This window comes from Amyelois transitella, chromosome 29 (genome assembly GCF_032362555.1).
Source record: "Amyelois transitella isolate CPQ chromosome 29, ilAmyTran1.1, whole genome shotgun sequence".
NCBI classification, from domain to species: Eukaryota; Metazoa; Arthropoda; class Insecta; order Lepidoptera; family Pyralidae; genus Amyelois; species Amyelois transitella.
Window position 1 is genome coordinate 1,074,385 of NC_083532.1, and position 26,527 is coordinate 1,100,911.

Genomic DNA, 26,527 nt, shown 5'->3' on the forward strand with positions numbered 1-26,527 from the left:
CTTTTCAATTTTTGATGAAAAGATAAAGTTAGACATTATTACATACATTAATAAATAAATATATACGGGACAGATTACGCAGATTGAGTTAGCCTCGAAGTAAGTGCGTGACTTTGTTACAAGATACTCAGGCCAATCAGAAAAAGTTAGTTTCTCATCATGCCACTTACGTCTTTATCCGTTACGGAGTAGATAGAGCCAACGGTCTCCCGAAAACTGAAAGGTCACGTTCAGCTGTAAGGCTTAATGATGGTAATGAGATATTATTGATGAAAACCTCAAATTTGAAGAGAGTTATGAATGTGGATGAAGCGAAGGAAGTATGCAGAGATCGTGGCAAGTGAAAAGAGGTAGTCTCTGCCTACCCCTCCGGGAAACAGGCGTGATTGTATGTATGTTTGTATGTACTTCACTAACCCATATTGGATGGTTACGTATCGACTAAGGGATAGGCTTATAAGCTTGGGATTCCTCTCGGCTGCAACTGGAAATTCGTCTGATTTATAGTAAGACAAATGTACTCGTAATATTAACGCGCCACTTTTCGTGAATTTTGTTGAATTTCATATTTGATTTTTTTTTTATTTATTTAACACAATCTATCATTTCAAGAAACAATTGACGATAGAAATTACATGATAGATAGAAAAGACAGCGCCGAAAACGTCCGAATGTCCGTATTGAATCGGTACCAGTTAGAATAGAATAGATTTATTATCGAAATTGGACACAAGGTATCACTTATTGACGTCACCTCACTTAAATCTAATTATAACTACTGCCGCTTCCAAAGCGCATGCGTAGAAGAAGCGGCGGAACAAATTACACTGCACCATTTTCACCGGACGTCAATTTACAAACCTCCTCTCCTCTTAAATCTTAATCGTGGACGAATGCACAACATTGAAAAACATAAATGAATGTTAAACTAATTATTTCAATACGAGTATTTCGTTAAATAAATCCCACAAACACATTTCATGTTAAATGTTGCCAATACGAGACCATATAGCTCGCACTGTCAAAAAGTAATCAGATCTCGTGTAGAGCCAAATTTCTATCCCCACATGCCCAGCCCTAAATCGATAAGCCCTAATTTTACACTCAAGTTACGGGGAAATACTACAGCCATAGCTCGTACTGCGTAGTTCGTAGCGCGTAGCAGAGTTTTGCCACTATAATCTCGCAGGCGTGCATACCGTGGACGTAACTGGCGAGTCGGCCGCACGGAAAGAGTTCAAAAGATTGAATAGATTTTTAAGCTCAAGCCCATATGACGAATAGCAAAAAGTCCGTGCGGCCGACTCGCCAGTTACGTCCACGGTTTGCACGCCTACGAGATTATAGTGGCAAAACTCTAGTACTAGCTTACATACCAAATTTCAGTTTTCTAGGACTTCAGGAACCTTAAGAATTTTGATGATCATCAGTGAGTGAGTGACGAAATCGGGGTATTTTATATATCAATAAAATCTAAAGTATAAGAGCTATGCAATTGAAACTTTAGAGGTTTATTAAGTCTATCACTGACATCATATCTCGAAAATTTTGTTTATCTGGTATAACCCAAACTTAAGTTATGAAGGTTCAAAAATACGACGAACCACTTCGAGAAAAGGTAGGTAGTGCCCTTGCGCTTCGCTTGGCTCGTATTGGCGGGGGCACTACCGTGCCCCCAGATAAAAGATAAAACTGCGTTAGATAAATTAACTGAATTAAATAAAGTTTTCTTCAACTTATAGCTTATAGCTGAACGTGGCCATTCAGACTTTTCAAAACTGTTGGCTCTGTCTACCCCGCAAGGGATATAGACTTGACCATATGTATGTATGTATGTATTTAATTCATTCCCACTTGAGCAAAGTCACAGGTGAAAGCTAGTGACTCAATAAAGGTACCGCTTGGACCTTGGTGGGGGTTGTTAAGCCCAAGGTCATCGCTAAATCGGGGTCAACAGTTAATGCGATACGGTTCTGATAAAACTGAAGTTAGGGGCCCGTTTCTGCGTTTCACCCCCCACGCCCTTGACGGATTGGCCTGATTTATTGCGTTTTTCACCCTTACATCATTACATAGTATAAAACAAAGTCGCTATTTTAGTCTGTTTGTCTGTATGCTTAAATCTTTAAAATTACGCAACGGATTTTGATGCGGTTTTTTGTAACACGTAGAGTGATTCAAGAGGAAGGTTTTTATGTATAATAACATTTATAATTTTGCACCCGTGCGAAGCCGGGGCGGGTCGCTAGTATGTACATGTAATGAAGTCTATAGGGATCCGATATTACCACCATTTGTGGGGTAGATAGAGAACAGGCCACGTTTACTTAATTTTAATTGAGTCTCAAATAGTGACAGGTGGTTAGCAAATCGCAGGTGGAAGGTTGCACTAGAATCATACATACATACATACCTACATAAAATCACGCCTCTTTCCCGGAGGGGTAGGCAGAGTCTACCTCTTTCCATTTGCCACGATCTCTGCACACTTCCTTCGCTTCGTCCACATTCATAACTCTCTTCATGCAAGCTCGGCGGTTTCGGGTACTCTTGACCTTTACCAGGACTTTTTTTGCACTAGAATCATGTGCGCTTATTCTGTTAGTCGCCTTTTACGAATATCATGGGAAAGTGCTGAGAACCACATGGTAAGTTGGGACTCGATTCTAAGTTACACCTACCTCGCACTTGACGAATTGGCCTGATTTATTGCGTTTTTCACAGAAATAAGTACCTATATGATCTACTAGAGGCCGCCCGCGACTTCGTCCGCATGGAAACCCTATCAATCCCGCGGGAACTCTGGGATAAAAAGTAGCCTATGTGTTATTCTGGGTCTTCAGCTACCTACATACCAAATTTCATGGTAATCGGTTCAGTAGTTTTTGCGTGTAAGAGTAACAAACATCCATACAAACTTTCGCCTTTATAATAGTAGTAGGATATAACATTATTGTACTTATGATATGTACTGTCGTGTTGAAACGCGCGGAATTTGTTCTAAGAAAACACTTAAGTGAAATGTCTAGTACGAGTAGTTCGATCAAGAAGATCAATTATAAACTTAGTATTTAAAATATTGCGGTCTATAAAAAAAAATATTTCTTTGTTACAGATATATGGCGCCAAAAATAGTGAAGAAGCATCGTATTAAACCAGCCACGTATTCCTGAACCGCGTTGAATTAAAAAAAAAAATGCAATCCGTCAGCCACCGTCCAACCAGAGCGCCGAAAACAGTGAAAAAATTAAAAAAAAAAAACCAACGAGCTTAAATTTAAAACTAATAAAAATAATGTGTTCCAAACCTGGAAATTTTTGAATTAAGAACTCCCTTTTCGAAGTAGTCTTTTGAAGTAATAATAAAAAAAAAATATAGTTGCCTTCCTCTATTAGTGTTAGTGGTCATTGGTCCAATACTAACTTTTCTTGTGATTGGTGTTAATGTTATAATTCATTAGGAGTTGTTTAGTCCGATTGTGTGAAGGTATGTATATATGTATACTACTCTGTCAAGAAAGTAGCAGGAAAAGATCAATAATACACAAACTGTTTGTTATTCATCCAAATTTATTTTATCACCTTCAAAATATGCTCCTTTAGAAACGATACACTTACGCCAACGAATAATCCAATCATCAAAACATTTTTTAAACGCTGTTTCCGGAATTGAGGTCAGTTCTCGCCGCGAATTCTCTTTTATGTCTTCTACCGATTGAAAACGGGTGCCACGAAGTGATAATTTGAGTTTAGGAAAAAGAAAAAAGTCGGCTGGAGCCATATCTGGTGAATATGGTGGTTGCTCGATGGTATTTGTTGAGTGTTTGGTTAAAAATTCGTTCACAATGATGGCCTTGTGCGAAGGTGCATTATCATGGTGCAAAATCCAAGAATTTTCTTTCCACAAATCTGGCCTTTTTCGTCGGATTTGCTCTCTTAAACGCCGCATAACACTCAAATAATATTCCTTATTTACCGTTTGAACTTCCGGCAAGAATTCCGAGTGCACAACACCGCGATAGTCAAAGAAAACAGTCAACATGACTTTGACTTTTGAACGACTTTAGCGTGGTTTTTTCGGTTTCGGTTCAGTTGGAAGGCGCCACTCCGAAGCTTGTTGACTAGTTTGCATGTCAAACTCGTAAACCCACGTCTCGTCACCAGTAACAATGCGTTTCATGAATGTTGGGTCGGAATTGACTCGTTCTAGCATGTCCTCAGCGACTCTCATGCGATTGAGTTTTTGAAAAAAATTCAGGTCTTTTGGGACTAGCCGAGCGGCAACATGTTTCATACCCAAATTATTAGTTAAAATGGTACGGATCGACTCGTAAGATACAGAAAATTCGGTGGCTATCTCTCTCAAAGTTGAATGAGGATTTTCAGTCACTATTTCCTTCACTTTTGCGATGTTAACTTCAGTTGCAGACGTTGATGGCCTACCAGAGCGAGGCAAATCTTCCATCACATCTCGACCGCTTTTGAACGCTTTGTACCACTCATAAGCACGAGTTTTTATATAGTCGATTCACCGTAAGCCTTCTGTAACATTTTCAGTGACTCCGAACACGATATTCCATTGGCAATGCAAAATTTAAGACAAACTCTTTGTTCGATGTTTTTATCCATTATGAAATTAGCAATACACACTAGATATGATATAACTAAAAATAGCACTGTATTTAATGTAAACAACAGATGCAACTCAAACTCCGCGCCAAAATGGAAAACAGTTGTGCCAATCTAACAACAACAAAAAAAACAAAAATTTGAATTTGGAACCATAAATAAATAATCCATTCCCGATACTTTTCTGACTGAATGTATATATATGTTTTATTTTATGTAATAACTAATTTCTGCTCGGGGTTATGCTTGAGTGTGTATAAAAATAAAAATAGCCAATATGCCATATATCTTTCCCATGGGTGTCGTAAAAGGCGATTAAGGGATAGGCTTATAAACTTGGAATTCCCCTTGTGGGCGATAGGCTAACAACCTGTCACTATTTGAATCTCAATCCCATGATAAAGCCAAGCAAGCAAGCTGTACGTGGTCTTTCAGTCTTTAGAGATTGCCGGCTCTGTATACCCGCAAGGGATATAGACGTGACTATATGTATGTAAGTTACTCCTATAGATCTAGTCTTGTCGTATTTTGTGCACTGGAGACACATACACTCTTTTCTGAGTTGCGTAGTTTAGTTTGACAACTATGCTATGCTCCAACGGTGAGGGAAATCGTCGTGGGGAACCCTGCACATTCAGGCAACTGGATGTGTTATCATCCATCCGATAAGGGTCAGGGTCCACAGCAAAGGTTGCAGGTGGGAGTCGCTTCGTGTCGTGAGGAAAAGCCGAATACACCACGAACGACTTCTGGACTTGTACTTACAAGTGCACCCCTAGGCTTGAGGTCATGGAGGAGACACAACCAGGTCCTCAACTAGAGTATGGATTACTCTCTGATTGCCTTGAATCAAATGATGATATAAACATACATACATACATACGGTCACGTCTATATCCCTTGCGGGGTAGGCAGAGCCAACAGTCTTGAAAAGACTGAATGGCCACGTTCAGCTATTTGGCTTAATGATAGAATTGAGATTCAAATAGTGACAGGTTGTGCTAGCCCATCGCTTAAAAAAAGATCCCAAGTTTGTAAGCCTATCCCTTACAACAAAACATAACAACATTAGCGGTCTTAATTCGGACTAAGCTGAATTTGGGCGAGTTAATAATAACTAGCTGTGCCCGCGACTTTGTCCGCTGGGAATAGTTATTTTGGGCATCAAGGTATCAAGGATGAATAATTTTTCCCGATTTTTTCACATTTTCCATTATTTCTTCACTATTAATAGTTGCAGCGTGATGTTATATAGCCCAAAGCCTTCCTCGATAAATGGTCTATTCAACACAAAAGGAATTTTTCAATTCGAACCAGTTGTTTTTGAGATTAGCGCGTTCAAACAAACAAACACTTCAGCTTTATAATATTAGTATAGATAAATAAAATAAATATATACCTACGGGACAAATTACACAGATTTAGTCAGCCCCGAAGTAAGTGCGAGACTTGTGTTACGAGATACTAACTCAACGATACTATATTTTATAATAAATACTTATATACAAATAAACATCCAAGACACAGGCCAGTCAGACAAAGTTCATTTCCCATCACGCCCTGGCCGGGATTCGAATCCGGGACTTCTGGTAAGCTAAGCAATTATTTTATAAATACAATTTTTATAATATTCCAGATATATCTGTAAGCGATGGAGAATGCGGAGAAAGTGAGCGGTGCCGAGGAAGCTGGCCATCTCAACAGGAATAGAGTGAGAAGCGTTTATCTTCTTTCTGGCTTTATTTATTTATGTTCATATTTAAAAGTTTATTGAGCCCTAAAGCTACAATAGGTGGACTTAATGCTAATAGCATTCACTACAAGTAAACCTTTAGAAAAAGCAAACAGAAAAATAACGTAACATATAATCTAGTTATATCCCCCGCGGGGTAGACAGAGCCAACAGTGGTCTTACTCTTTCTTCTATGATAGGCTTATAAACTTGGGATTCTTCTTTTAGGCGATAGACTAGCAACCTGTCACTATTTGAATCTCAATTTTATATTAAAGCCAAAGAGCTAAACCTGGCCTATCAGTATTTTCAAGACTGTTGACTCTGTCTACCCCGCAAGGGATATAGACGTGACTATAAGTATGTATTTATTATTTTATCCATGAAGTAACAATTTTTGTATATTAATGTTTAACATCAAATTATTGATACTTCTGAAATCCGATATACATATATAAATTTAATAAACTGAAGCTTTTCCTTATTTTATTTTAATTATATACTATTTCATTCAATCATTCATTCATTACAGAGCTTCAAAACCAAGCAACTGGTCAGGAGTCAAGCGATCCGCGAGTCCCAATCGCCACCTCGTACCGTCTCGCCCGCCACCGAAATAACGGTTAACGAGCGTGCGATGATCAACGATATACCGACGGCAACGGTTACCGAGAACAACGTTGGCAACGTTGTCGGCGACGTTGCGACAGACGCGTCTAGTCAAAGCGGTGATATAACGTGCGGCGGCGTTGGAAACTTTAGTGATGATAAGAATAATTTTAGTGATGAGTTTAAGAAGCTGCCGGTTGAGATTCAGGTTGGTGGGTTTTTTTGTTTTCATATAACATATGATCACGTCGATATTCATTGCGGGTTAGACAGAGTCTGAGAGACTGAGAGGCCACATTCAGCTGTTTGGCTTTATGATAGAATTGAGATTCAAATAGTGACAGGTTGCTAGCCCATCGCCTAAAAGATCATCCCTGTGTAGTCGTGTGGTTCCCGGCGCCAATAGAAAAAAAGAATAGGGCCACTCCATCTCTTTCCCATGGATGTCGTAAAAGGCGACTAAGGAATAGGCATTTTTTTTTAGGCGATGGTCTAGCAACCTGTCACTATTTGGGTCTCAATTCCGTCATTAAGCCGAGCAGCTGAACGTGGCCATTCAGTCTATTCGGGACTATTGGCTCTGTCGCAAGGGATATAGACGTGACTATATGTATGTATGTATATTTCAATAAATCTCCTTACCAGATCACGTCCGGAGCGTGGGACGATCAGACCGAGCAACGTCAGAGGACGAAGCGGTGGCTGGGTCACCGCCACCACTCGGACCCCAGCCGCGACCTGCTGTCCAACAGCCCGCGCGTGGCGTGCGTGTGCGGCGCGTGCGCAGCGTGTGCGCATTGCAGGTTAGTATATACTTGTTTATATAGACACTGTTGATGCATATTATGTTAACGGAAATGTATGTAATCCGTGTGGTTCCCGGCACCAATGAAAAAAGAATAGGACCACTCCATCTCTTTCCCATGGATGTCGTAAAAGGCGACTAAGGGATAGGCTTACAAAATTGGGATTCTTCTTTTAGGCGATGGGCTAGTACCCTGCCATTATTTCAATCTCAATTCGATCATCAAGCCAAAAAGCTGAACGTGGCCTGTCAGTCTTTTCAAGAGTGTTGGCACTGTCTACCCCGCAAGGGATATAGACGTGACAATATGTATGCGACCTGCTGTCCAACAGCCCGCGCGTGGCGTGCGTGTGCGGCGCTTGCGCTGCGTGTGCGCATTGCAGGTTAGTATACACTCGTCTACATAGACACTGTTGATGCATACATTTCTCACCTGCTGCCTTGCGGGGCTTGGTCGGCGTGTGCGCATTGCAGGTTAGTATACACTCGTCTACATACATCTACAGACACTGTTGATGCATATGTTAACGGAAATGTACGTAATCCGTCATTGTACGAATCATACGAGAGTGCGCATTGCAGGTTAGGAAATACTTGTTTACATAGACACTGTTGATGCTACATTTCTCACCTGCTGTCTTGTGGGGCTTGCTCGGCGTGTGCGCATTGCAGGTTAGTATACACTCGTCTACATAGACACTGTTGATGCATACATTTCTCACCTGCTGTCTTGCGGGGCTTGCTCGGCGTGTGCGCATTGCAGGTTAGTATACACTCGTCTACATAGACACTGTTGATGCATATGTTTCTCACCTGCTACCTTGCGGGGCTAGCTCGGCGTGTGCGCATTGCAGGTTAGTATACACTCGTCTACATAGACACTGTTGATGCATATTGTTAACGGAAATGTATGTAATCCGTCATTGTACGAATCATACGAGAGTGCGCATTGCAGGTTAGTATACACTCGTCTACATAGACACTGTTGATGCATATGTTAACGGAAATGTATGTAATCCGTCATTGTACGAATCATACGAGAGTGCGCATTGCAGGTTAGTATACACTCGTCTACATAGACACTGTTGATTAGGGTGTCCCTTATATGACAAAAAAATTTTTTTTTTGGAATTTTGAAATGCATACCCTCTATATTTTTTACTAATGCTATAAGATACTTAAATATAAAATTTTATCAATCTAGCATAACTGCAACCAGTGCCGACCGAGCTTCAAAGTTTAGTAAAAAACGTGTTTCGTACTAAAATTTCGGTATGCTGTAAAATCACTATAAATGCAATGGATTAAGTAAATGAAAATAAAAAAATAAATTAAATGAACATTAATCTTTAATTAAAACCATAAAACAATAACAATCACTCAGGGTAACTTCTTTTTAGAGTAGATTTTTTATAGTCCGGATACATTTTTCTATGTTCCTGGACACAGTGCAGTAAGAACTATTTTTGTTCTTCTTCAACCGTGATTAGTCCGTTAAAATCTTGCATTAATTTAACAGCCCTTTCAGCAACAACTCTCTTTTACAACTCTCAAAAAACTTATTTTTTTTAAGCTTTCAGAAAAGCAGAATTGTTATTCCAAGAAGATACATCTTCCTTTAGACTGATGTCGATCTGCAGTCGAGATAAAAATTGTATGCTCTTTTCCTATATGAAATCATCCAGTGTTTTGTCTGAAAAAAAAAGAAAAAATAAGTTACATAACAAATAAAAATCAATAACAATTTTAAACAAAATAAAAAAATGTTTATTTGACTTACAAAACAACTTTTGAGTCAGTTCTTCCTTCGACGGGTCATAGCGTTTGCTGAAATCTGAGTTTTTGTCCTTGTTGAAGTTGGCAATCATTTTCTTCTTAGTTTGATTATCAACTTCATCATCAAATAGTAAAGAATGACTGTCTCTTCACATAATACCACAAGTGATGGCTGAATTTGCTTATAGATGCTATAAAATTGTTCCGTCAACTTTTTAGTACTCTTAACATATGATTTGGGCGCCACTGTATATTTGAACGTCCGGCAAGCTGACTATAGAATTCAAGATCTGTTCATCATCTGAATCTTCAGACTTTCTCAGGAATTTATGGTGGAAGTAGATGCAACAACTAGTGATTCTCTTTGTCTTACAATTCTTTCTTCTTCCAATCGTCGTTGTCTAGATCTTTCTTCTTTTTCCGCCAATTTATCAACTTATCTACACCACCTAATCGACCGACTCTCTCTGTTTCATTAATAATAATTTATGTCCCTCTATTTTCATTCTCTCAAAAGCATCAGCATATCAAACAAATCATCAAGATTAATTTTGATTGTTCTCACGGCTCTTAAACGTTACCTGAGTTTTCTTACAATTTTTTTGCAACTTTCTCCAAACATGATATAAATCAATTAGTTTCTTCACGCAGTTCGGAAAGGCCCTTGTAGGAATTCTTGCTTTTTCCCAATATATGATGCACTCCTTAATCACAAGATTTGCACTTTCACTAACAGTCAGTCAGTTAACCTAACGAATATTGTAAAATAGGACTGAGAGAACTCTTGTCGATTAGATGGTAATTTTGCACCATTTACTTGGTAGCTAAGCAATCCGATAAGAAAAATATTTTGTTTATCACTCCGTTATTCCACCGACATGTTTACGTCCTTAACAATGGAGCACTAATATTCTCAAAAATTACTTAGGAAATGGCAAATAAAACTGGTAGTTACAAGTCACAGCGCAGTACGTTGCGCAACTTGTATAGAGAAGTTAAAATAGCAAGTCGGCACGGGTTATCGTTTATAAATTGAACTAATATTTTTTTCTAGACAATATAGGGTTATTACGAAACTTTTAAGAAGGTATGCGTAAAACAATATCGAACTTGAAATTTAAGGGACACCCTACTGTTGATGCATACATTTCTCACCTGCTGCCTTGCGGGGCTAGCTCGGCGTGTGCGCATTGCAGGTTAGTATACACTCGTCTACATAGACACTGTTGATGCATATTGTTAACGGAAATGTATGTAATCCGTCATTGTACGAATCATACGAGAGTGCGCATTGCAGGTTAGTATACACTCGTCTACATAGACACTGTTGATGCATATGTTAACGGAAATGTATGTAATCCGTCATTGTACGAATCATACGAGAGTGCGCATTGCAGGTTAGTATACACTCGTCTACATAGACACTGTTGATGCATATGTTTCTCACCTGCTACCTTGCGGGGCTAGCTCGGCGTGTGCGCATTGCAGGTTAGTATACACTCGTCTACATAGACACTGTTGATGCATATTGTTAACGGAAATGTATGTAATCCGTCATTGTACGAATCATACGAGAGTGCGCATTGCAGGTTAGTATACACTCGTCTACATAGACACTGTTGATGCATATGTTAACGGAAATGTATGTAATCCGTCATTGTACGAATCATACGAGAGTGCGCATTGCAGGTTAGTATACACTCGTCTACATAGACACTGTTGATGCATATGTTAACGGAAATGTATGTAATCCGTCATTGTACGAATCATACGAGAGTGCGCATTGCAGGTTAGTATACACTCGTCTACATAGACACTGTTGATGCATATGTTAACGGAAATGTATGTAATCCGTCATTGTACGAATCATACGAGAGTGCGCATTGCAGGTTAGTATACACTCGTCTACATAGACACTGTTGATGCATACATTTCTCACCTGCTGTCTTGTGGGGCTTGCTCGGCGTGTGCGCATTGCAGGTTAGGAAATACTTGTTTACATAGACACTGTTGATGCATATGTTTCTCACCTGATGTCAAATAACCCACGAGTAGCGTGCGTTTGTCAACCCCACAAAGTTTTTCTGAGTGAGAAAACAAAGCAATTGGTGAAAGTTTTAAGTAAATCGGTTCAGTACTTTCGGAGATAAGCGTGATCATACATACAGACAGACAGACAAAAAATTCAAAAACAAAATTGTTGCTTTCTATTATTCAATCTAAGTGTCCCTCAATCAATTTCAGTCAAAAATACTAAATTTGCAGACAAAATATTTTTACTGTTTTATTATATGTACTTATACTTAGATATGTTTTTGCCAACAGGGGTCGACGAAGGAAAAACTTGTGCCCTACGAAACAGGACTCCGGCATCGTGTGCTCCGACGACTGCGCGGAGTGCTCCGACTCGGAACAGTCAGGTATGTTATTTATACATACATACATACATACATCAATACACACATACATCAATACATACATACATCAATACATACATACATACATCAATACATACATACATACATCAATACACACATACATCAATACATACATACATACATCAATACACACATACATCAATACATACATAGCTGAACGTGGCCATTCAGTCTTTTCAAGACTATTGGCTCTGTCTACTTCGCAAGGGATATAGACGTGACCATATGTATGTATGTATGTATGTACATACATACATAAAATCACGCCTCTTTCCCGGAGGGGTAGGCAGAGACTACCTCTCATTATTTTATTTATTTAAAACTATATAGCACAATATATGTGCCGTGTGGTTCCCGGCAACAATAAAAAGAAATAGAATAGGACCACTCCATTTCGTTCCCATGGATGTCGTAAAAGGCGACTAAGGGAAAGGCTTATAAACTTGGGATTCTTCTTTAAGGTGATGGGCTAGCGACCTGTCACTATTTGAATCTCAATTCCATCATATAGCCAAACAGCTGAACGTGGCTTATTAGTCTTTTCAAGACTGTTGGCTCTGTCTACCCCGCAAGGGATATAGACGTGATTATATGAAAGAATGGTTACTAACTGACCGATTGATTAACATATCTGACGGTCTCTGTGGCGAAGCGGTAGTGCGATTTTCTGTGACACAGCAGGTCCCGGGTTCGAATCCTGACTAGGGCATGATGAGAAATGAACTTTTTCATATGTGCCTGGGTTTTATCGTCTTTCACCCCTAGACCACATAAGGAAATTACATACCAAATATCAGATCCAAATATAAATTTTGTGAGCGTATTGAGTAGGTCTGAGAATCGGTCAACATCTATTTTTCATACCCCTCAGTGATAAGGGTTGTCCACCCTTAACATTTTTTTTTAACTAGAAATTACTTAAAAACTATTTATATGGCAAAACAACGATTGCCGGGACATCTAGTATTTAATGTAAAAAAATATTTTTTTCGCTTTTTTTTCATCTTATTGAAACTATAAAATACTTGTTTTTATTGAAGAGCGGGATCTCCTAACACAGGTGATTCCTTACTTAAAAAGAGATCTCGGTCAAAATTATGTTTGATCTAAGTTGGTACAAAAATAAAGAAATTATTTATTTATTTATTTATTATTATAAAAAATTATATTCTGATTTCAGGATCTCAAAACGAAGATGGTAGAAAATCGGACACCGCGGATGACGACCAAACGTTTTATTGCAGGTAAATACATATGTCAAAAAGTCTATTGCACATTCGTAGATCTGGAAAAGGCCTATGACAGAGTTGAGAGGAATGAATTGTGGTCAGCACTTTCTATGCATGGGGTGAGCAGTCTCTTAATACGAGCACTGAAATCCTTATATGAGGATTCGAGTGCTTGTGTCAGGATAAACGGAGCGCACACTGAGTGGTTTAAGATTGAGAAAGGCGTTAGGCAAGGATGTGTTGCGTCACCGTGGCTGTTCAACCTATTTATGGATAGCTGTTTGACAGATTTGCAAGAGTCTAAAAGTGGATTAAGGATGAATGAGTTACTCGTCAAATGTCTGCTCTATGCCGACGATCAGGTTATACTGGCGTCATCAGCGGAGGAGTTACAGGAGATGGTAAACTGTATGCATGAAGCTTTAAAAGAGAAAGGAATGAAAGTGAACGTAAGTAAAACTAAAACACTGGTTTTTGAAATGGAGAAAGAAATGACAGCATGTAATATTTTGATTGGAGGAGAAAAAGTGGAGCAAGTGAAAGAGTTTGTATATCTAGGATCAAAGTTTACATCAGATGGCAAGTATGATAGTGATATTGAAAGGAGAGTGAACGCGGGGAACATGGTGAATGGAGCTTTGCATGCCTTTATGAGCAGTCAGAAACTATCCAAAAAGGCTCGACTGGCTGTGCACAGGGGCGTGTTGGTCCCGACATTAATGTATGGGAGTGAAAGTTGGGTATGGCAAAAGAAGCATGAAAGCAGAATAAATGCAGTGGAAATGAGAGCGTTAAGGAGTATGATGGGTGTGAAATTGAGTGACAGGATAAGGAACAGCGTGATAAGGGAATGTTGTGATGTGAAAGAAGATGTAGTTACAGGAATAGAAAAGGGTATGTTAAGATGGTTCGGTCATGTGGAGAGGATGAATGAAAGCAGGTTGACTAAGCAGATATACAAGGAGAGTGTGGAGGGAAAGGTCGGAGTGGGAAGACCTAGACGAACGTATCTTGATCAAATTAAGGACGTCCTGGTAAAGGGTCAGGTCAAAAGTACCCGAAACCGCCGAGCTTGTATGAAGAGAGTTATGAATGTGGACGAAGCGAAAGAAGTATGCAGAGATCGTGGCAAGTGGAAAGAGGTAGTCTCTGCCTACCCCTCCGGGAAAGAGGCGTGATTTTATGTATGTATGTATGTAAATACATATTTTATAAATACACACATGTATATCTACATAAAATCACGCCTCTTTCCCGGAGGGGTAGGCAGAGACTACCTCTTTCCACTTGCCACGATCTCTGCACACTTCCTTCGCTTAATCCACATTCATAACTCTCTTCATGCAAGCTCGGCGGTTACGGTACTTTTGACCTGACCCTTTACCAGGACGTCCTTCGTGTAAAAACCTGACTCACCCAATCCAGGATCCATGGTCAAAGGCACACCCCGGGCTCCTCTCCAGACTGAGAATGCGACCGGGACTTCAGCCAGGAGAAAGTTAAAAATGTCCTATAATTATTAATAGAAAAATTGTATTTTGAATTTGAAGGGTAATATTGACCTGACCTTTTAACTATACATACATATAATCACGTCTATATCCCTTGCGGGATAGACAGAGCCGGCAGTCTCGAAAATACTGATCTGAGGCCTTAATTTAGATTCAAATAATGACAGGTTACAGGCCCATCGCTTAAAAGAAGAATCCCAAGTATTTTATATACTTGGGATTCTTCTTGTAGGCGATGGATCCCATCATGTTAGTTCTACATTGATTTATGTTTTTTAATGTAGACAATGTGCATTCTTCCACGATTTAGATTCAAGTCATCTATATTTGTAAATTGACGTCCGATGAAAATGCTGCAGTGTAGTTTGTTCCGCCGCTTGTATAAGACATATGCGCTTTGGAAGCGGTAGTAGTTATAATTAGATTTAAGTGATGTGACGTCAATAAGTGATACATTGTATCTAATTTTGTAAATAAATCTATTCTATTATGTTCATCTCTTAGTCGCCTTTTACGACTTCCATGGGAAAGAGATGGAGTGGACCTATTCTTTTCATCATTTTCATTTCAATAATATAACACGGTGATTGTTTTAGATGTCCGGAACGCAAGGATTTGAAGCCAAAGAATAATAACACATTAAGTAGGAATGACTCTGGTAAGTTTAACTTTCTCTGGTGAAATTAAAAAATAATTGTTTTATTAAAGTCGCTATTACAATACATACATAGCGTCACGTCTATATCCCTTGCGGGGTAGACAGTGCCGACGGTCTTGAAAAGACTGAAAGGCCACGTTCAGCTGTTTGGCTTAATGATAGAATTGAGATTCAAATAGTGACAGGTTGCTAGCCCATCGCCTAAAAAAAAAACAAGTTTGTAAGCCTATCCCTTTGTCGCCTTTTATGACATCCATGGGAAACCCAAAACCCAACACGGTAACCCAAAATTACTATTCCACGCGGATGGAGTCGCGGGCACAGCTAGGATGTATGTATGTAGCAATTTCATACTCTACTCATTTGTTTTAGTGCTTACTGACTATTTACGTTAATTTCAAGCTCAGATTCAGCTAATTTATTATTTTTATCCCCTCCGGGAAAGAGGCGTGAATAGTTATTTTGTGCATCATTGAAGCCCTTAAGGAGGAATAATTTTCCCCGTTTTTTTCACATTTTTCATTATTTCTTCGCTCCTAATAGTTGCAGCGTGATGATAAATAGCCTAAAGCCTTCCTCGATAAATGGTCTATTAGACACAAAAAGAGTTTTTAAATTCGAACCAGTAATTCCTGAGATTAGCGCGTTCAAACAAACAAACAAATTCTTCAGCTTTATAATATTAGTATAGATGTATGTATTCAGCTAATAAAAAAATTGGTTTTTTTTTCTTCTCCAACAGACGACAGGAGCGAGCCAAGCGGCGCAGAGTTAGTCAGCTTCATAAAGCAGACGCTGAACAAGAACGCAAGAGATAGAGTGTCGCTGTTGAGGATTGAGAAGGAGTTACGCGCCCTAGTCAATGACACTGGGTGGGTTCATTCGTTTCATTCATTTCATTAATTTCATTCATTTCCTTCATTTCATTCGTTCATTCATAAATGCTCGATTTGTTCATGTCAATCTTCCTTCCGTTCATTCAGCGCTCGGTAAATAATTTTCACTCTGAAACGTTCACTGACATTGAAATTTTTAATACATGTGGCAAAAAGGTGATTGGAACTAAAGTATAGATAATCTTTTTCCCCCCACAAAAAATAAATTTTTCATTACAAAATTAGAATAATTTTACACCTTGAAGTGATTCGAATAGTTTGAATCCTCAAATGGAGCGTTGTAAAACAAACGCTGAACAAGAACGCAAGAGATAGAGTGTCACTGTTGAGGATTGAGAAGGAGTTACGCGCCCTTGTCAATGACACTGGGTGGGTTCATTCGTTTCATTCATTTCATTCGTTTCATTCGTTCGTGCATTTATAAATGCTCGATTTGTTCATGTCAATCTTTTTCCGTTCATTCAGCTCTCGGTAAGTGCTACATTTATTCATCTCAATCTCTCCTCCATTCATTCATAGAGATTATTAAGGCACGTGGTAAAGAGGTGATTGGAACAAAAGTATACATCATTTCGCTGAACCGATTTTGATGCGATTTTCAGGAAAGTGTTTGTTACATTTAGGAGAAGATTTCAGAAATTTAACCGACTTCAAAAAAGGATGATATCTATTGGAGCCGCTTCTCTTTTTACAAAAGTTGTCTTTATTTTGTTACAGACGGTGCATAGTACGCTTCCCAGTGATGACGTCATACGGGCGCATGCTCGTCCACCGCTGCGCCGCTCTGTTCCAGCTGGCGCACCACATCGACCAGAATAACAAGACCGTTGTGTTGGTGTCCAAGAGTGGTGAGTGTGGGCTCTTGTTAGAATGGTTCTCGATAACCAATATATCTGTAACTCTGTTTAGGAATAGAAGCGTACAAAATTAGAGGTCTTTATAAATTGGTTAATTTAATCTCGACCAGAATAACAAGACCGTTGTGTTGGTGTTTAAGAGTGGTGAGTGTGGGGTCTTGTTAGACTGGTTCTGGATTACCAATATATCTGTAACTCAATTTAGGAATAGAAGCGTACAAAATAAAGATATGGAGTGGTCCTATTCTTTTTTATATTGGTGCCGGGAACCACACGGCACTATCGATTACACAAGGGCAACAAACTTGACTTAATTTACATACAGGAATCGGAAAATAATATGGGACTATATGTTGTGAACTATTTTTATAACAACCTTTTTTGTATAATGTTTGTTTTTATTTTTTATGTCTGTCACTAATGTCAAATAAAAAAGTGCCAATTCGACTGTTCACAAGTTTTATCATTTTTCATTATAATGTCCAATTTTTTTTTTAATCTAATCATACAGTCCACCTTTTCACAACAGCCTGGATCTTGGATGTTTATCTATATAAGTATTTATTATAAAATATAGTATCGTTGAGTCACAGTATCTCGTAACACAAGTCTCTAACTTACTTCGCGGCTCACTCAATCAGTGTAATTTGTCCCGTATATATTTGTATATAAGAAAGACACAGAAAATAACCCGGTATATGTATGTTTGTATATGTATGTATGTATAATGTCTCAGCTGAACGTGGCCTATCAGTTTTTTCAAGACTGTTGGCTCAGTCTACCCCGTAAGGGATAAAGACGTGATCATATATACTATATATATGTATATATATAATGTCTCAGGTACAAGTGGCGGTCGTATCCCGTGCACGGAGTTCCGTGAATGGTGCTCGGCCAACTTCCCGCCGAGTCCGCAGCGCCACGCCCACCAGGATACCAATGCTAAGTATGATACTCTTTGTACATATATAGCTATCTCTTTCTCACACACACACACACCAAAACACACTTTCTCTGTCACTGATATCCCTCTTTTGTGTATTCTTTTAAAACTTAAGGCTAATTAAATACACTACCGCTGCCGTGGTCACTACCGCTGCCGTGCGGCTGCCTTTGTCACTAACGCTGCCGTTGTCACTACCGCTGCCGTGCCGCTGCCTTTGCCACTAACGCTGTCGTTGTCACGACTGCTGCCGTGCCGCTGCCTTTGCCACTAACGCTGCCGTTGTCACTACCGCTGCCGCGCCGCTGTCTTTGTCACTAACGCTGCCGTTGTCACTACCGCTGCCGTGCCGCTGCCTTTGTCACTAACGCTGCCGTTGTCACTACCGCTGCCGCGCCGCTGTCTTTGTCACTAACGCTGTCGTTGTCACTACCGCTGCCGTGCCGCTGTCTTTGCCACTAACGCTGCCGTTGTCACTACCGCTGCCGTGCCGCTGTCTTTGCCACTAACGCTGCCGTTGTCACTACCGCTGCCGCGCCGCTGTCTTTGTCACTAACGCTGCCGTTGTCACTACCGCTGCCGCGCCGCTGTCTTTGTCACTAACGCTGTCGTTGTCACTACCGCTGCCGTGCCGCTGTCTTTGCCACTAACGCTGCCGTTGTCACTACCGCTGCCGTGCCGCTGTCTTTGCCACTAACGCTGCCGTTGTCACTACCGCTGCCGCGCCGCTGTCTTTGCCACTAACGCTGCCGTTGTCACTACCGCTGCCGTGCCGCTGTCTTTGTCACTACCGCTGCCGTGCCGCTGTCTTTGCCACTAACGCTGCCGTTGTCACTACCGCTGCCGTGCGCTGCCTTTGTCACTAACGCTGCCGTACCGCTTCTCGAAATGGCCTTGCCTTATAAAGGGTTTTTCATCATAAATTCATTGTATTTTGTTTCAGATCGATACTTAAACGCGACACCCATTCCCTGGACGAACCAGGTACATGTTCCCTGGCCAACGCCCGGAGCAAGTCTCTGGAGCAGAGGGAGAGGGAGTACGAGCGAGTGAGACGGAGGATATTCAGCACGGTGAGTCTTGAATATATTCTGATTGATACAGCGTTACTTATACCTATTAAAGTTACACTGATGATGTACTTGCGCAGGTGTCTTGATTTTTGTATGAGTGGTTGTAATTGTATTTTAATTTTTAATACTAGCGACCCGTCCCGGCTTCGTACGGGTAGCGTTTATGATAACGTTTCATACTAAGTTGAACCCCCCATTTTAGTATTTTAAGGAAGATTAATAAAAAATTAATCCTTCTAGGTCGCGGGTTATTAATTATTTTAATTCGAATCGGTCCAGTATGTATGTCTGCAAAAGCGGAACAGTCAAACGGACAGACTTTCGCATTTATAATAAAATTTGTAATAGAATTGAAATCTTTGAAGAAGATACAAATACATAAATAGAAAATATTACTGAGTGAGTGTGTATGTAACATATTTTTTGTTGTTGTTGTTGTTCCAGGACAATTGCAATCAGGACGAATCACAATGTATGTGGGCGAACAACGGGCCGGTCAAACTGCTGACGGCCGAACCGGGGCGGAACAAACTACTCAAGGTATGTTTGTTTACATACATGTAATCACGTCTATATCCCTTGCAGGGTAGACAGAGCTGACGGGTCTTGAAGTTTGGCTTTATGTTTGGTAAACACTTTATTCTACCTACATAACAAATTTTTTTAAGTATATAAAAGAAATATTTGAACATATTATAATCAAAACTGGACGCAAGGTATCACTTATTGACGTCACATCACTTAAATCTAATTGTAACTACTGCCGCTTTCAAAGCGCATGTGCAGAAGAAGCGGTGGAATAAACTACACTGCAGCATTTTCATCGGATGTCAATTTACTAATATAGATCTGTCATACATATACAGGGTGACGTTTAATTCAATTGCATAAATTAAACTGTTAAGTTTACTCATCTGAAGGATATTTAAAAACGTTAAAAAAAATATCGGTTCATATTTCAGAAAGTACGAAAAAAATAAAAGTATCAAAATCTACGATCCTTAATACGTCATATCACCCCGGCCGGCGGAAAAGCGACGCGTAAGATTCAGAGGTCAACGACACAATTCATTCAGCTGAGCGATCTCGACAACTCTGTACTTTACTTGATCAAGATACTAGAAAAATAATTTATTTTTCAGAAATTTATTTACATGTTTAGTTTTATTTTTATTTTAATTTTTTTTTGAAGTATTGGTCTTTATTAAACCGCGTGACGTAGTTCTTGAGGTTTTTTTAAATGTGAAAATGATGACGTTTAATTTAAATAAAAATAGGCTCAAACGGCTCAGAAGCATGGGTATAGTCTATGTTGAAAAGGATGCAGTTGTTTTAAATGTCACCCTGTATACATACATACAAATAATCACGTCCACATCCCTTGCGGGGTAGACAGAGCCAACAGTGTTGTAAAGACTGATAGGCCCCGTTCACCTATTTGGCTTTAAGATAGAACTGAGATGTATGTACCTACGTATGTATGTATGTATATAACAACGCGATCCCCAGGTTCAGTCGCTGGAGGCGGGCCCCGCGCCCCCGGCGGGGCGCCCCCGCGGCCCGCACGTGGCCAAGAGCCACAGCTTCGCGGGCTACAGCGCGGGCCCGCGCGCCGCCCGCGCGCTCAGCAAGCAGGGTGAGTCTGTGTGTGTTATGTTATGTCTCTTACATTTTGTGTTGTTGGCAGGGTGAGTCTGTGTTATGACATTTTGTTTCGATTACCTGTCTCGGCTCTGCTGGCAGGGTGAGTGGCTGTCCATGACATATGTACATACATCCGTACTAATATTATAAATGCGAAGGTCTGTCTGTCTGTCTGTCTGTCTGTTCCTGTTTCACGGCCGAACCACTAAAAAAGAATGTAAAAAATAAATTGCAATGTAAAGTGGACTGTATGTATTGGACTGGTAAAATAAAAATCCTTGAGTTAACGGACAAGACTCGTGTCGCTTTATTGCGGTGACCAACAGGAAGACATTGCATGTACAATGTTGCCATATCGAACAAACAAATTAAAAAAATAAAATATTTTAATGTTGGTCTTCCAACAACCACTGAACCGATTTTGATGAAATTTGGTATGTATATAGTTTAAAACCCGCGTTCAAACATAGGCCACGTTTTTTTTTTCAAAAATCGACCCCCAAAATACTCAAATGGGGGGTGAATATGATCTCTATAGCTAGTAACTAGCTGCGCCCCGGGGCTTCGCTCCCGTTAGAATTTCGGGATAAAAACGACTCTATGTGTTATTCTAGGCTATATTCTACCCATGTACTAAATTTCATCAAAATCTGTCCAGTAGTTTTTGCGTGAAAGAGTAACAAACTCCGCAAGTACGCTGACGAAGTCGCGGGTACACAGTCGTTGACCTCTGAATCTTACGCGTCGCTTCTCCGCCGGCCGGGGTGATATGACGTATTTAGGATCGTGGATTTTGATACTTTTATTTTTTTTCGTACTTTCTGAAATATGAACCGATATTTTTCTTTTGACGTTTTTAAATATCCTTTAGATGAGTACACTTAACAGTTAAATTTATGCAGTTGAATTAAAACGAAAAATATTTGACAATAAAAATTATATCTGACACTAGCTGTGCCCGCGAATCCGTCCGCGTGGAATAGTTATTTTGGGCATCATTGAAGCCCTTAAGGGTGATTAAATTTTCCCGTTTTGTTGCAGCGTGATGTTATATAGCCTAAAGCCTTCCTCGATACATGGTCTATTCACCACAAAAATAATTTTTCAATTCGTACCAGTAGTTCCTGAGATTAGCACGTTCAAACAAACAAACAAACTCTTCAGCCTTATAATATTGGTATAGGTTTTTACCTAACTAACAAAACCATGGTAACCGTAGCTATGGCGTACAAGAAGGTTGCCTGCATAGTTACACATATTTTACTACATGCATAAAAAACATAACATAAAATCACGCCTCTTTCCCGGAGGGGTAGGCAGAGACTACATCTTTCCACTTGCTTCGATCTCTGCACACTTCCTTCGCTTCACCTACATTCATAACTCTCTTCATGCAAGCTCAGCGGTTTCGGGCACTCTCGACCTGACCCTTTACCAGGACGTCCTCAATTAGATCAAGACACGTTCGTCTAGGTCTTCCCACTCCGACCTTTCCCTCCACACTCTCCTTGTATATCGGCCATTGTATATACTTATCTCCTTGTTATCTTATAGACGTGATTATGTATGTATGTATGTGTGTATATATATATATGTATTATGATTGTTGCAGGTGATCTGGCGTCAAGTAGTTGGAGGCTCTCTCCCTCCAGCTCGGGTTACAAGACTCTCAGCTTGCGGAGCACAGACTCTGTCACGCCGTCACCTACTGGTGAGTGAAATATGTAGATTGTTACATGCATACATACTTATAATCACGTGTATAGGTATCTCTTGCGGGGTAGATAGAGGTAACTGTCTTGATAATACTGATAGGCCACGTTCAGCTGTTTGGCTTTGTTTGGAAATAGATTAATCTCGAAGGAAAATGTTTCTTTTGTTGAAATTGAGAGCAATGAAATAATGTTTATTTTTTTTATGCTGTTTGTGTTATGTTATTATTGCCGTGTGGTTCCCGGCACCAATACAAAAAAGAATAGGACCACTCCATCTCTTTTCCATGGATGTCGTAAAAGGCGATTAAGGGATAGACTTATAAACTCGGGATTTTTTTTTTAGGTCATGGGCTGGCAACCTGTCACTATTTGAATCTCAATTCTATCGTTAAGCCAAACAGCTGAACGTGGCCATTCAGCCTTTTCGGGACTATTGGCTCTGTCTATCCTGTAGGTGATATAGACGTGACTATGCATGTATGTAGGTATATATATATATGTATATATATATATATGTATAATAGGACTACTCCATCCATCCATATATATTTATACACATATACATACAATAAGTGATACCTTGTATCCAATATTGAAGATAAATATATTCTATTCCGCACCCCACAGGCGGAGCGAGCCCCGAGCCCGCCCCGTGCCCGGCCGGGGGCCCGGGCCCGGGGCCCGGCGCGGGCGTGGTGTGGTGCGTCACCGCGCTGTCGTGCGTGCCGCCCGGCGCCGTGCTAATACACCCACAGGTATTATAAATATATATATTAACGTGTCTTGATCAAATTAAGGACGTCCTGGTAAAGGGTCAGGTCAAAAGTACCCGAAACCGCCGAGCTTGTATGAAGAGAGTTATGAATGTGGATGAAGCGAAGGAAGTGTGCAGAGATCGTGGCAAGTGGAAAGAGGTAGTCTCTGCCTACCCCGCCGGGAAAGTGGCGTGATTTTATGTATGTATGTATACAGGGTGACTTCTAATTCAACTGCACAAATTTTACTGTTAAGTGTACTCATCTTAAGGATATTTAAAAACGTTAAAAGAAAAATATCGGTTCATATTTCAGAAAGTACGAAATAAATAAAAGTATCAAAATCAACGATCCTAAATACGTCATATCACCCCGGGCGGCGGAAAAGCGACGCGTAAGATTCAGAGGTCAACGACACAATTCATTCGGCTGAGCGATCTCGACAACTCTGTACTTTACTTGATCTTGATACTAGAAAAATAATTTATTTATTTGCATGTACATGTGACGTTGTTGAAGAAAATGCTGCAGTGCAGTTTGTTACCGCTCCTCTTGCACTGACACTTTGTAAGCGGCTCTAAACTTAGTTTTAAGTTATTTATTTGATGTCAACCAATGCTGTGAAATCAAAAGATATGACAATTATTAAGTTATACGAAGTGTCCCATAATAATGAATATTTTTTTTTTATTTGAATTAGAATTATTACATATCTCATTCTCAATGAAATACATCTTAAAATTTATATTTATTTTCAGTTTTTCGAGACTCCCGTCTAGCCCGCAAGGGATATAGACGTGACTATCTTTCTTCTTATATATAAAATTCTCGTGTCACAATGTTTGTCTCCGTACTCCTCCGAAACGGCTTTACCGATTTTAACCAAATTTTGCATGCATATTCAGTAGGTCTGAAAATCGGCTAACATCTATTTTTCATACCCCTTAGTGTTAAGGGTTGTCCACCCATAACATTTTTTTTAAACTAAGAATTACTTATATGGCAAAACATATATATATATATATATAATTTCTATCTATTCTGAGTCTTTTCGAGACACCGTCTAGCCGGCAAGGGATATAGACTACTACCTATTTTATTTTTATTTTATTTTTTTTTACCTTTTCTTTTTGTCATTGTACCTAGCTGCAGCTACTATCCCTTTACATAATATATTTCTTTGAAATACCTGGTTGACTGGAAGAAATCCCTCACAGGGATAAGTCCGCCCTTGTACGTCGTTATTTTTTATGTTTTTTATGTATTACTTATAATTTGGTATGTACAATAAAGAATTTACAAACAAACAAACAAACCTACATATATATCTAAGTATGCATTAATAGAACCCTGTCCTTTCAGACCGGTCAACCGCTGACCAACCCAGACGGCAGCATATACCATTACGATCCGTCAAACCCGCCCGTGTTGTACGACGCGACTGCGCAAAATGATCAGGAGAAGGTAATAAATAAATAAATACGGGACAAATTACACAGATTGAGTTAGTCTCGAAGTAAGTTTGAGACTTGTGTTACGAGATACCAACTCAACGATACTATATTTTATAATAAATACTTATATAGATAAACATCCAAGACCCAGGCCAATCAGAAAAAGTTCTGTTTCTCATCATGCCCTGGCCGGGATTCGAACCCGGGACCTCCGGTGTCACAGACAAGCGTACTACCGCTGCGCCACAGAGGCCGTCAAGGTATGATGATGATGATGTTGTGTCGTGTATGAGCCGTGTGGATCCCGGCACTGATAGGAAAAAGTAAAGGACTACTCCATCTCGTTTCCATGATTGACAATTGTTAAGCGATATGATGTATCCTGTAATAATGAATAAAAATTTTGAATTTGAATTTGACATGGATGTCGTAAAAGGCGACTAAGGGATAGGCTTATAAATTTAAGGATTCTTGTTTTTGGCGACGGGCTAGCAACCTGTCACTATTTGAATCTCAATACTATCATTGAGCCTATTCTCATCATTGATTAGATATATAGATTATTACTAGAGAAATTTCTTCCAGCAGATGCGTTACAGGAAAATTTACCTTATACCCGACTTTTTAGTGAATTCATGTTTTTTTTCCCAGATCGACTCTAACGACACGCGAAGGGGGAGACTGGAGAAGCAACATTCTTTCATAGACAATAACGGTAGTGTATCATTCTTTCATAGATAATGTGCCGTGTGGTTCCCGGCACCAATACAAAAAAAAAACACTAAAAAGAATAGGACCACTCCATCTCCCATCCATCCATCTCCCATCTCCCATGGATGTCGTAAAAGGCGACTAAGGGCTTATATAAAATTGCGATCCTTTTTTTAGGCGATGGGCTAGCAACCTGTCACTATTTGGATCTCAATTCCATCATAAAGCCGAGCAGCTGAACGTGGCCATTCAGTCTTTTCGAGACTGTTGGCTCTGTCTACTCCGTAAGGGATAAAGACGTGATCATATGTATGTATGTAGTATCTAGTAACATAAGTCTCGAACTTGTAGCGGGAGTGTTAGTTCAGGCTCGACCGCCACAAAGGGAAGATCTTCGTGTAAGCTGGTGTGATGTATGGGGAACCGCGCGACAGACGATGTTGTGTCGGAGGTTGTATATATATATGCTCCAATCCGTGCTCCAATGCTGACGGCCTCTGTGGCGCAGCGGTATTACGCTTGTCTGGAGGAGGTCCCGGGTTCGAATCCCGGTCAGGGCGTGATGAGAAAAGAACTTTTTCTGATTGGCCTGCGTCTTGGATGTTTATCTTTATAAGTATTTATTATAAAATATAATATCGTTGAGTTAGTCGAGATACTAACACAAGTTTCGAACTTACTTCGTGGCTAACTCAATCAGTGTAATTTGTCCCGTATATACATATTTATTTATTTATTTTAATCCGTGAAATCTTTGCTTGCGCGATTTAGACTTCGCTGTTTTTTTTTTGACTGATGTCGTTACTTTGAGGATAACTCAATAACTGTGTAATTTGTCCCGTATATATTTATTTTTAACTTATCGATAAATAAATTTATATCTCTATACTTAATTTTTATAGAGTCTGAGTGTCAGCCGTCTGAAGAGAGCGCGGCTAAATGTTACTGCGATTGTAGGAGACAAGATGGAGGTCAGAAGAATAACGCTGAGAAGGTAATAAATACATACATAATATCTTAAATAGGACGTCCTGGTAAAGGGTCAGGTCGAAGGTGCCCGAAACCGCCGAGCTTGCATGAAGAGAGTTATGAA

At 39.8% G+C, this 26,527-nt stretch overlaps 1 protein-coding gene across 1 annotated transcript in view; it reads left to right on the top strand.

Moving 5' to 3' along the window:
• LOC106130745 (R3H domain-containing protein 2) overlaps positions 1-26,527 on the top strand; it is a 61,313-nt gene that overhangs the window by 18,589 nt on the left and 16,197 nt on the right. Inside the window, exons 2-19 of the mRNA XM_060952647.1 lie at positions 3,116-3,486; positions 6,265-6,339; positions 6,893-7,177; positions 7,615-7,772; positions 11,876-11,970; positions 13,169-13,232; positions 15,325-15,386; positions 16,129-16,258; positions 17,000-17,130; positions 17,983-18,085; positions 19,026-19,155; positions 19,600-19,695; positions 20,665-20,791; positions 22,412-22,510; positions 23,142-23,269; positions 24,632-24,733; positions 25,375-25,438; positions 26,337-26,428. Coding sequence (XP_060808630.1) covers positions 6,280-6,339; positions 6,893-7,177; positions 7,615-7,772; positions 11,876-11,970; positions 13,169-13,232; positions 15,325-15,386; positions 16,129-16,258; positions 17,000-17,130; positions 17,983-18,085; positions 19,026-19,155; positions 19,600-19,695; positions 20,665-20,791; positions 22,412-22,510; positions 23,142-23,269; positions 24,632-24,733; positions 25,375-25,438; positions 26,337-26,428 — 1,926 coding nt within the window. The 5' untranslated portion in view covers positions 3,116-3,486; positions 6,265-6,279. The remainder of the gene's footprint in view (positions 1-3,115; positions 3,487-6,264; positions 6,340-6,892; positions 7,178-7,614; positions 7,773-11,875; positions 11,971-13,168; positions 13,233-15,324; positions 15,387-16,128; positions 16,259-16,999; positions 17,131-17,982; positions 18,086-19,025; positions 19,156-19,599; positions 19,696-20,664; positions 20,792-22,411; positions 22,511-23,141; positions 23,270-24,631; positions 24,734-25,374; positions 25,439-26,336; positions 26,429-26,527) is intronic.